General features: G+C 40.6%; 1 protein-coding gene across 1 annotated transcript; it reads right to left on the bottom strand.

The window, feature by feature from the left end:
• Positions 1-42: 42 nt before the first annotated feature.
• On the bottom strand, positions 43-10,018 carry LOC137335196 (serine/arginine-rich splicing factor 6-like). Its single transcript, XM_068000407.1, has 6 exons — positions 9,779-10,018; positions 7,787-7,947; positions 7,067-7,185; positions 6,771-6,973; positions 3,111-3,206; positions 43-1,239 (listed from the first exon to the last, which is right to left on the bottom strand). Exons 1-6 carry the CDS (start codon positions 9,883-9,885, stop codon positions 867-869), a joined length of 1,059 nt encoding a protein of 352 aa, XP_067856508.1. The 5' UTR covers positions 9,886-10,018; the 3' UTR covers positions 43-866.
• Between the last annotated feature and the right edge of the window lie 2,397 nt (positions 10,019-12,415).

Here is a 12,415-nt window from a genome sequence, read left to right as displayed (position 1 = left end):
ATTTAAGACAAAGCAGTGAAGTCCACAAGAAATAAAGTGACAAAAGTTGCAATAAAATGCTTTATTGAAACCATGCATATTTCAAATATGTTCCAGGTGTAAAAAAAAACCATGCATCTGTAAATGCTGGCCTGCACAAAGATCAACAACCTAAATTAGAATAGATTACTTTCATAATAAATGGAGGGTTGCGCATATTCGACTGTAAAGAATGTGTCCCATACAATATGTGCAATGTTATTTAGAAAAGTCATTTTAGCCTACAAAGCTCTTCTCAGCTACATGTAAGCTTGACAAGATTATATTGTTACTATGTATGGCATAACTACATATGACAAGCACCATAGATCAGAGTAACTAAGCATGACATTAGAAACTCCAGGGTGCATTATACACAATTTATAACCTTGCCACCTCCACAAAAGTACTTCTATGCCTGCTGCATACAAAGTCACGCCAGGGAGCAGAATTAATTTATTTGAACTTATATATTTAAAAAGTAGAGTTTTGGCACTAAAATAAAGTGTAACTATCAAAATGTTCTGCAACAGTTCTTCATGCACAAGACTTTGTGCAGTACCCCAGCAATAATAGGAAAATAAAATCAAAGCAACCCTCAAATAGCACATTAAATTTTGAAAAGGTTATCAATAGATGAAAGAAAAAAAGCAACTGCTATATTTGCACTTATTGCTTAACAGGATTTAGTAATCTGAAGGTTTATATACAATCATCCCTATACTGTACTCTACACTAGAAAGAAAAACACCAGTTTGAAAAATTCTGGAGTTTCAAAGTTGCATTTACATATACAGCTATTTTAAGGAAAACATCCAACTGGAATTCAGCGTTTGAGAAGTTTGTTGCTAATCCTTAGATCCAGATCTGGACCTGGACACAGATCTAGATCGGGACCGAGACACTGATCTAGAATGAGAGTTGGATGGAGACACGTTTTCTGATTTTGGCTTCGATTTCACTGGTGATGTAGGTAGAGACACTTCTCTTGATCTTGAGCGGGACTTTGAACGCGAACGAGACATTGATTTAGCATCTCCTTTACCATTTACTTGAGGGGATTTAGATCTGCTGTGTGATTTATTATTCAATTCAGATTTCGATTTGCTTGGAGACCGGGAGCGAGAACCCGGATCAGACTTGACTTTGGAATTACTTCTTGATCTGGATTTCCTTTCTGGAGACTTTGATTTGGACCGGGAACGGTCCTTGCTTCGTGATCTGAATTTAGAAATACAAAAGAAAAGTTATTATTCCATTGATAACATCCACTTTTTTTTGCACAATAAATTTAGCAAGGCAGACCTCAGATTAGACATAATTCAATCAAATAGAATGCCAATGATTTGCAATATTTAAAAAACATTGCATATAGAGTTTATTGAGTGAGTAGCGAAGCCATTCAGATCAGAAAGGGCTCAGTATGCTGAGCTAGTTGATCACTGCCTTAGGACTCTAATTGTTCTTCAGGTTTCCCACCCAGCTTAGGTAAAGGGAAAAAAAGCCAGTCAGCAAGGGTTCCCAGTCGAGTACTATCCAGCAGCCCTCAATGGACGTGCAAGTGCTATATCCAGTAAAGACAGGATCAGGTTTAGCCCCAAAACTTCCCATGGTCAAACAAAAAGCTACCCCGCCGCTGATGCTGACAAATAATAGCCACTTGGACAAGGTGGCAGAGGGCACCCGGAAATACATGTAACGGAGTTAATACCTTCAGGATAAGGGAGGAAAATTTGGCAAAAATGTCAAATAATTAGGCCCAATGAATTGTAGATATTCTAATTCACAAATGGGGAGGAGGAGAAAACACCGGAAGACATCAAAAGCACAAATCACTATGGTGAGCGCTGATCAAACACGGGCAAAAACTAGTCTATTCCCAAATTCACTTGTAGATGTATACTTTGGACCCGTACAAATTATAAATGAACCAGCACACATCTTCTACCTATGAAAATAAAATTAGGTTCCTATGCACAAATGAAGAACCCCAACCACTTACCTCAATTACTGAAGTTAGTTAGGCAAATTAAGAACAGGATAGCTGAACAGAAAGGACACCTAAAATATTTTTGTGGCAAACTTCATAAAATTCTTCAAAGAATTTGATTTAGAGGCCATTTTCAGCACCCAAGAACAGACTACTGTGGTTTAATGCAACATTTGAAATTAAGTAACCTTTTTCCGGAAAGTTCAGATATGAAACAGCAACTTCACAAAGGATGCCTGGATCTCTTAATTCAAATATAAATATAATAGATACATTAAGCATGAACACAGTCCAATTGTTCAAAGACATTAATCCTTGAGCCACTATCAAGGCAATGTGTTTTGACACACCCACTCTCCTAGACTGCTGACAAATTGAGAACAGACATTTGTAAAAAAAAACCTAAAGCATAACCTACACCACCACACCCCCCCAAAAAAAACTCAAAAATGGAGTGTTCACACAAATAAAATTCAATGCCACAATGCAGGTGTTGCTTTTGGACAATATGGTGCCTACCATACAACCATGGGCCACATAAAATGCAAATGAACATTTATACCCCATGTTATGGATATAGACAGAAGCTGTTGTACTGATTAGGATTTATCCATCAACGAAACAACAGTGCTAAAAAAAAGTCCACAAAATTCAAAAGGGGCAAACTAACAAATAAAAAAAGCAAACGAGTGTTGGTTGGATTTTAATAGCCAGATTGCCAAAGTTCAGGGCCACATGTGACACACCCATACTGGATCTACCAGAATTCCACTCGTGGCCCCTTTATCTCTAAAGTGCTCCAAATGTACAACGCTCCATTATATTGGACTGCCTAGATATTCTGCTTTTATAATGCCTATGCACATTAGTGTAAGCGTGGAGATTTTTCAAGAATTAACTATGACATTATTACATACCTTCAGTAATAAGCTGCAATTCAATTTTACCATTTTGTATCAAAAGCCACTATCAAAAGAACAATTTGTGCAAGATTGGATCATGTTAAGAGCTCAACAGATCTAACATATGCCATGCCACAACCAGTAAAATGTGCTCTCCAACACCACTTAGCATACACAAAGTCATTCAATAACTTACTTACCGAGAACGTGACCTGCTCTTTGAGGCGCTGCCAGATCTGCTTCGGCTGCTCCTACGGCTTCTACTACGAGAATGACGTCGACCTCGAGACCTAGATCTGTGAATTAAAATATTACCTGAAAGCAATATGGCTACTCCCAATAACGGGAGAGTGATTTTTGACAATCATTTTATTTTGAAATATATACCTTTCTCAGTAAATCACATTTTCTAATTGACTACGTTTTTTAAAAAAAAGAAAGTCACCGTCATTACCATCTTTATGGTACCCAATCAGTTTAAACATTACTCAAATAAAGATATAGCAGTTCAATGTGCTGTTAAGACATAGAGACCATGCAGACCCAAGTTTAATCCATGCACTATGTCAAGTTAGCTGATCATAGCTGGAGGAGAGCACCACCATTAGCCTCAATGTCGAAGTCAAGAGAATACATTTGGGTGCAGCAAACATAGCAAGTTGCTGCAGTGCATCCTGTGGATGGTACACACTGCAGCCACGGTGCGCCGGTGGTGAAGGGAGTGAATGGGGTGCCAATCAAGCAGGCTGCTTTGTCCTGGATGGTGTCGAGCTTGAGTGCTGTTGGAGCTGCACTCAACCAGGCAAGTGGAGAGTATTCCATCACACTCCTGACTCATGCCTTGTAGATAGTTTGGGGAGTCAGGAGGTGAGTTACCCAGCCTCTGACCCACTCTTGTAGCCACAGTATTTATATGTGGCTGGTCCAGTTAAGTTTCTGGTCAATAGTGACCCCCAAGGATGTTGATGGTGGGGGATTTGGCGATGGTAATGCCGTTGAATGTCACAGGGAGGTGGTTAGACTCGTTAGAGATGGTCATTGCCTGGCACGAATGTTACTTGCCACTTATCAGCCCAAGCCTGGATGTTGTCCAGTTCTTGCCGCATGCGGGCAGGGACGCTGTGTTATCTGAAGGGTTGAGAACGGAACTGAACACTGTGCAATGATCAGCAAACATCCCCATTTCTGACCTTCTGATGGAGGGAAGGTCATTGATGAAGCAGCTGAAGATGGTTGGGTCGAGGACACTGCTCTGAGGAACTCCTGCAGCAATGTCCTGGGGCTAAGAGGATTGGCCTCCAACAACCACTACCATCTTCCTTTGTGCTAGGTATGACTCCAGCCACTGGAGAGTTTTCCCCATGATTCCCATTGACTTCAATTTTACTAGGGCTCCTTGGTGCCACACTCGGTCAAATGCTGCCTTGATGTCACCTCACTTCTGGAATTCAGCTCTTTCGTCCATGTTTGGCATGATGTGGAGATGCCGGTGATGGACTGGGGTTGACAATTGTAAACAATTTTACAACACCAAGTTATAGTCCAGCAATTTTATTTTAAATTCACAAGCTTTCGGAGACTTCCTCCTTCCTCAGAGACTTCCTCCTTCCTTTACCTGAGGAAGGAGGAAGTCTCCGAAAGCTTGTGAATTTAAAATAAAATTGCTGGACTATAACTTGGTGTTGTAAAATTGTTTACAATTGTCCATGTTTGGACCAAGGCTGTAATGAGGTCTGGAGCAGAGCGGTCCTGGCAGAACCCAAACCAAGCATCGGTGAGCAGGTTATTGATGAGTAAGTGCCGCTTGATAGCACTGTCGACGATACCTTCCATCACTTTGCTGATGATTGAGATTGGACTGATGGGACGGTAATTGACCGGATTGGATTTGTCCTGCTTCTTGTGGACAGACATACTTGGACAATTTTCCACATTGTCGGGTAGATGCCAGTGTTGTAGCTGTACTGGAACAGTTTGGCTAGAGGAGCGGCTAGTTCTGGAGCACAAGTCTTCAGCACTACAGCCGGGATGTTGTCGGGGCCCATAGCCTTTGGAGAGGTTTAAGGGGGAAATTCCATAACTTAGGGTCTAGGCAGCTGAAAGCACAGCCGCCAATGGTGGAGCGATTAAAATCTGGGATGTGCAAGAGGCAAGAATTGGAGGAGCACATTGATCTTGGAGGGTTGTAGAGCTGGAGGAGGGGCGAGGCCCTAGAGGGATTTGAAAACAAGGATGCAAATTTTAAAACCAGAGACGTTCCCAGATCAGGAGCCAACGTAGGTCAACAAGCATGGGGGTGATGGGTGAACAGGACTTGGTGAGAGTTAGCAGAGTCTTGGATGAGCTCGTGTTTATGGAAGGTGGAAGATGGGAAGCCGGCCAGGAGAGCTTTGGTCGAGTAACAATGGCATGGATGAGGGTTTCGGCAAGATAAACACATAATCTAGGTTGACACTTCAGTGCAACTAAGACGGCTGCACTGTTGCAGGCCCCGCCTTTTAGACAAGACGTTAAACTGAGACCCTGTCTGCCTTCTGAGGTAGATGTAAAAGATGGCACTATTCGAAAAAGAGAGTCCAATATATATCCCTCAACTAACATCACCGAAGCAGATTATCTGGTCATTTGTCTCATTGCTGTTTCTGGAATAGTGTGTGCAAATTGGCTGCTATGTTTCTCTAGATGACAACATCCTGAGGTTGTGCAAGGCACCATATAGATGCATGCTCCTTTTTTCTTTCAACCAGTCCATGTTCACATCCCTTCAATCTTGTCTCTGTCCTACCCAAAGCACCAAGACAGCCATGTCAAATCAATAATGCTATCTTGCATGGCTGCAACATTGTATTCCAATGATTCAAGAAAACAGCAGAGAAGATTTAGTTGTATGGTCCAGCTTCATTGCACTGCCCTTTCACCGATTCCTTCCCCAAGGACTGAACCTTGATGTGATGGGGAAGCTTTCGTGCTCCAGTGACCGAGAGCTATGCTGTCGAGAATATGACCCCCACCTGTACAGCTATATCACACACGTCTTTATCAATTCCAAAATCCTCCAACTTTCCTTTCACCAGCCTTTTGAACTGCATCTTAAATAAACTCCTAATCCCTACCATCTACATTCTATGCACCACTTTCCTGCACATCTATCACCCTTAACCCACCCTCCCCTCAATATGGCTGTTCAGAATGTACCTCTGCTGCTTCCTCCAGTAGTGCATTTCAGTTGGTTCAGTCCAGTGTGTCCCATCTATCTATCAGTTGCAAAGCTTTCAGCCATCATATCCCTAACTTCTGGAGCTTCTTTTCTAAACCCATTTACTTGCTACATTTCTCACCACCTCCTAAAGCCCCCTCAAAACCTACCTCTTCCACCAACCTTCCTCAGCTTTAGGAAAAAAGAAAACTGCAAATGCTGGAAATAAAAAAACTAAATATTAGAAAAACAGGTCAGTCAGCATCCATAGAGAAAAGTTATCGTTTTGGGTAAAATCCTTCTTCAGAACGCAAAACTCAAATTTACTTTCCTTTTCCTCTTATAGATGTATCTGAGATACTGTCTATTTCCAGCATTTTCTGTTTTTACACTCAACTCCCAGTGTCTGATCTTCTTGAGAAGTCCCTTTGGATGTTCTACAGTAACACACTATATAGGTGGCGTTGCTGTACGCAAAGTCACTAAGATTTTAAAGCCCGATTCTTATAAGTAAATTAGCCACCAGTCTTCTCGGAATACACTTGTAAAATCAATATGCAGCAAACTAAGTGCAAACAACGTTACAACACGTGCAACTTTATAGGAAGATATTTATCATCAAGTAAATATTTCTTAGCAAGCCTGCACTGAAATGAGCTCTCACCGTGACCGACTGGCAGAGGAAGAGCGTCTATTGCGTGGTCGGTCTTCCACCAAACGAATCTTTCTCGCGTTGATTTCACTGCCATCCAGCTTGTCCAAAGCCCGTTTCATATCAGAGTAAGACCTGAATTCAATAACACCTTCATTCATACGCTGCTTATGAGCATCTGCATAGGTCACTTCTCCTGCTTGTCTCATGAAATCCTTCAAGACGGAAATAAAAAGCCACGGTCAGAGAACAATGGAACTTCAATTTCCAATATTATCTGGAAAATCAACTATACGTCCAATACCTACTTTTAGATCTTGCCAGCTGCAACGACTTGAAAGATTTTCAACGATGAGTCTGAACTCCGTTCGGACAGGTGGTCCATATTTCTCTCTCCCATTTCTTCGATATCCATAACCACCACTGCCTTAAGAAGTTTAACAAAGTCAGTAAGTACTCAAATTATGACAAATCTGTAATATTTTGAATAAGAATGAAAATAGATCAGAATATTAAGTAAACTCATTGTTAATCATTACAATTTCACACATATTTTGTATTTATACTAAATGCTACAATTATGTGACCATGCATGTCTGCATATATTTTGCCAAATATTAAAACTAAATATTACATTATGTACTTACATTCTAGCAGATTTTAGAAGTTTGGTATAACACACATATGGTAACAGGCACCTAGTTCAGATTAACCAGATATGTCTAACCCTTGGCATCCTCATCACCCAGGGTCTAATGGCAAAGGCAGCTGTCGTCATGGCTTCCATTAGGTCAGCCAAACGCCAAAGGCTACATATTGTAAGGTAAAGCCAAGGTCAATCGGAACGGGCAGACATCTTAGCCTCATTGGATTCTTTCAATTAAAAGATCAAGGTCTCGTTAACAAGGTTTGGATGAACACTTTCATTGTTACACAATTTAAATAATAAAAACACCGTTATAAATTTTTTAAAAGCAAATTCAAAAATTAAACATAAGATATATTGAATGAGATATTAAACCACTCACTGCGACCACCACCACCATAACCACCACCGCCATAGCTCCCATCACGACGTGGTCCTCTTGCATGCTCCACAATTATACGCTCGCCACAAAGCTCTTTCCCATTCAGTTCATAAACTGCATCATCAGCATCACGCGAATCTTCAAACTCAACAAATCCATATCTGAAGGGAGTGAATTAATTTTGCAATTAAAACAATGCAGAACATCTGTGCATGGTTCATATGACCAACATCTTACATCCAGGTACTTCTGATCGAGCGCTATCCATCAGCAATTCCTTTGACCCCAAAAATGGACTAAATCTGACACTTAAATGGCTTTCTGCAGGTGGGAGAAAGGTTAGTAAATTTAAATGGGACTCAAAACAAAGGAAAATGAATGAGGAAAGATGAAAGGGCAAGAGTGACTTCAGTTTATTTTATTTACATTCGGTGAGGGTTAATGTTACACAAATGAAGCTGTGTTGGAGTGTGACTTAAAAAGCCTCTGAACAGTCAGCTGACTTAGTCTAAAATACTAAAAAGAAAGTTGCAAACTGCAAATTTTTTAACATTTAAAGCAATTTTCCCAATTTAGAATCATTGAATTCATAGCACAGAAGAAGCCATTTATCCCATCACACTTGTGTAAGCTCTCTGAAAGATAATCACTTGTTCCCATTTCCCACCGTTGGTAGTTGCGTTGCTTTGGTTTCGAAGTGCTTGCATTTGTTAATGCACAATGAAATTGCACTGATAATATTTACGAGGAAATATAACATGCATTGTCCTATCAAGAGTTTAATTTGTTGCTATTTTGTAAGGAAATGTGCAGCAACATATTTGACCGAAATTTAACCTGAGCTAGCACTTTTCCATATTAATGCCATATTTCCCTTTCCCCATACCCGTTATTTTTTTTCCAAATATCCATTGCCCTTTTAAAAGCCATTATGGGTTCTGCCTCCCCCGCCGTTTCTGGTAGGACATTTTATATCCGAACACCACAGATCTATTTCTCCCTGCTTTCCCTTGTTCTTTTGGCGATCTTAAATATATGCCCTTTAATTAGAGTCAAACTAATGAAAACAATTTTCCCTATTCACTTCATCGAAATCCCTCATTATGCACACGCTCCAATTCAAGGTTTGGAACGATATGGATCTCGAATTAAATAGTAAATTTGAGATCACTGCGGTTCTGTCCAACCACTTCCAGGACCTCAGGTTTTACAATGACGGTAACGAGGTGCACTGGTCATTTACTACATGGTGGCTGTTTTGTGACGGTTCAAATTCACTATTTGCAAAATAACCTGGATAACAGACCGGAATGTAAATAAAAATGTTCAGTCAATGATGGAATCGATTATTATCCGGGTCGGTCCCAACCTCCACGTGGAAATCATATACCTTTATACATGAAATGGATGCAACAATTGGCCATTGCATTAATATGGAAAAGTGCTAGCTATCACCAAGTCTAGGTCAAATATGCTGCTGCACATTTCCTTACAAAATAGCAACAAATTAAACGCTGATCGGGCAATGCATGTTATATTTCCTCGTAAATATTAACAGTGCAATTTCATTGTGCAAACACTTCGAAACCAAAGCAATGCAACGACCAACGGTGGGAAATGCTAAGTTTTACGCATCGACACGGCTGGACGGCACAAAAAAAACCCGGGCTTGACCTGCCCCTTCGTGCCCCAGACACCCACAGCTGTTGACCCCACAAGCACTCAACCTGCTGCCGCCATTTTCTCCCCAATACCGCTCATCCACGCGGCAACTCTCTTTCCCCACCCACCCTTCACTCACAGCAGCGAAATAAAGGAGTCCGGGATTCCCGGCTGACCCATGTCAGATCTGGTTAGCCACAGACTGGGGGGGGGGGGGATCATATCGATACCGAGAGTGAAGTGAAGTGAAGTGAAGGCCGGGGCCGGTCGGCCACCACCATCGCCGCAGCCCCCCCCCCCCCTCCTCTCTCCCGGGCTTGCATCTCTCACCCATTTTTTAGATCCACCTCCAGCAGCTTTCCGTAACCCTTGAAAAACCTCTCCAGGTCCTTCTCACGGACTTGGTAACTCAGCCTCCCGACGTAAACACGCGGCATCGTTTATTTTTCTTTTCAAATCTCACAGCGAGCCCGAGCGGCCCTTTATTTTCCTTTGTGCTTCACAAATAACGTGGAATCTCGGCGCTGCCGCGAGCTCCTTTCTACTGGAAACGGCGCGCGATCCGCGCACACTCCAAAACCAGCCGTGAACGTCACCAACATCCGCGTTGGAGCTCACCACGCATCATCATTTTGTGGGTGGCTCGCTGTGTGTTGAGGGCTTTGTAGTTCTCAGAACTTTGTTGCTTTGCACGCACAGCAATCCAGGTTACTTTTTATTTAAGCTCCTTAAGAGAAGGAAGAGGAGGAGGGGGGGGTTTGTAAGTTGTGAACGTGTCCCCTTTTTCTGATGACATTGGGCTGCCCATGTTATTCCGACAGGTCAATTAAAAGAACCAAATTAAATCATACTTTTATTTTTCTTGTCGACTGTGCACTCCAGTCCCTGCCGTGCGCACTGGTCGAGGAACGCCTCAAGCGTATGGGCACCAATCCAGGTTACTCAAAAATATCGAGTCTCAGTCATTTGGGAACAGCCCAAGGACTCTTGATTTGCAGCTGCGGTGGAAAAGTACAGTGAATTTAGTAATCTGATTCCCAAAACATTGGTTAAAATCTCGTGAAATCAAAATAGAATTTGATTTATTCAGTTACCTGGGAATGATGATGTTCATCAATTTTGCTTTGAAAACTAAATGAATTTATTTTGCACACCTTGTTACTTAAAAAAGACAAGTCCCATTGGTTTAAATTGGTTTCGATCTTGTGATCATAAATCTTATAACTAAATTTCCTTGACTTTGACAAAACCTCATTTTCCAGACCTCCCTATTTCTAATTCCAAAAAATAAGTATGCAAAAGAAAGAAGTTGAAAAGTTCGCAGCATTCATAAAAATTCTTTAAACGACTTGCAATAAAAAGTTTTAGGAAAAAATATAGAAATGATTCAAGTTAGTAAAAATCCTGTGCATTTAGTAGAAAATCTGCTACAACATATTTTTGGCTTTCAGAATGAATAAAAAAATCCAGTTAAACACTATCATCTTGGCGGCTGTAAACATTTGTATCTCCTGCAGATAAAGCCTTTTCAATTTTTTTGTTTTCAATTCATTCAGAATTTCTCCACAACATCTGAATCGAGATTTGGAATTCAGTGAAATGTGACCCTTCATGCAATGACCAACCTACCACCCTAAGAACATGTAAAGGCAGAAATTATACTTGGCAATATTAATAAATGGATGCTGATTCATTCATATTACATTGCTCTATTATGGTGATATTCTTGGATGGATGCTTGTTGATGACATTCCTCAGTCTGCTATTTTGACCTGTTTGTTGTACGAAGTATTCCTCCACTAATCCTATGATTTCTAAAACCCTTTTCCTGATGACATATACCAAACAGGACAAATATATATGACATGTGTCCATGTCCAAAATAAAAATTTTATTTGATGCAGGTTGTTCTAAAAATGAATATGACAAGGAATATGCACACTTGACTGAATTTTACTTCAATGCCTTTGAATTCTTACAATATTTTCTCTGCAAAGACAGAAATGAAATACATTTATTTGCTTATTATAATATTTAAATTTTATTTTCTTAGCCTTGGTTCAGTGGTAGCACTCACCTCTGATTCAGAAAGTTGTGGGTTGCAGCCCCACTCCAGAGATATGAGCACATAATTTAGGCTGACACTTTTGTGCTACACAGTAGGAGGTGCTGCCTTTCAGATGCAATGTTGAACTGAAGCCCCATTTGCCCTTTCAAGTGGATGTCAAAGATCATGGTACAATGATTCAAAGAAGATCAGGGGAATTATCTTTCGTGTCCTGGCCAACATTTATCCCTCATTCAACACCACAAAAACAGATTATCTGGTCATTTATCTCATTGCTGTTTGTGGGGCCTTGCTGTGGCTGCCACGTTTACCTACATTACAATAATGACAACACTTCAAAATTACTTCATTGGTTGTGAACCACTTTAAGGATATGAAAAGCACTATATAAATGTAAGTTTGTTCTTTTCATTCTTTTTCTCTGACATTTTTTTGTTAACTGGGAACGTCACTTTTTTTAAAATCCCCATCTCTTCTCTTTTGAGTTCTGGAGGTTGATAACACTAAGATTGTGAATAAGGATAATGTAAGTACAAATGGGGTGGAATGGAACAAAGGAAGAGGGTAAGAGTAGGAAATAAATGCAATCACAAGGGAAATAAAGAGATGTCAGAAACAGCATGAAAAGGAAGGCACAAAAGCATCAGGGAAATAATGACATTTGATGATCATATGTTAAGGCATAAACTACTACTTAGTGAAAGAATGAAGTGAAAATACAATGGGGGTGAAATTGGACATGGACGGGGATGCAAAGCAAGCATTCTTGCATCAGTCGCCCATTATATGCTGTGCTCAATATTCCGTTCCATTGACTTCTGTTCCATTGACAAGCTGTATCCATTCCTGGGCATCAAGACAATCTTCACATTCAGCGAATGAAACCCCTTCCTGTTGAT

This window comes from Heptranchias perlo, chromosome 19 (assembly GCF_035084215.1).
Source record: "Heptranchias perlo isolate sHepPer1 chromosome 19, sHepPer1.hap1, whole genome shotgun sequence".
NCBI classification, from domain to species: domain Eukaryota; kingdom Metazoa; phylum Chordata; class Chondrichthyes; order Hexanchiformes; family Hexanchidae; genus Heptranchias; species Heptranchias perlo.
Note: the sequence above shows the minus strand (reverse complement) of the source record. Positions and strands in the feature narration are given on the sequence as shown.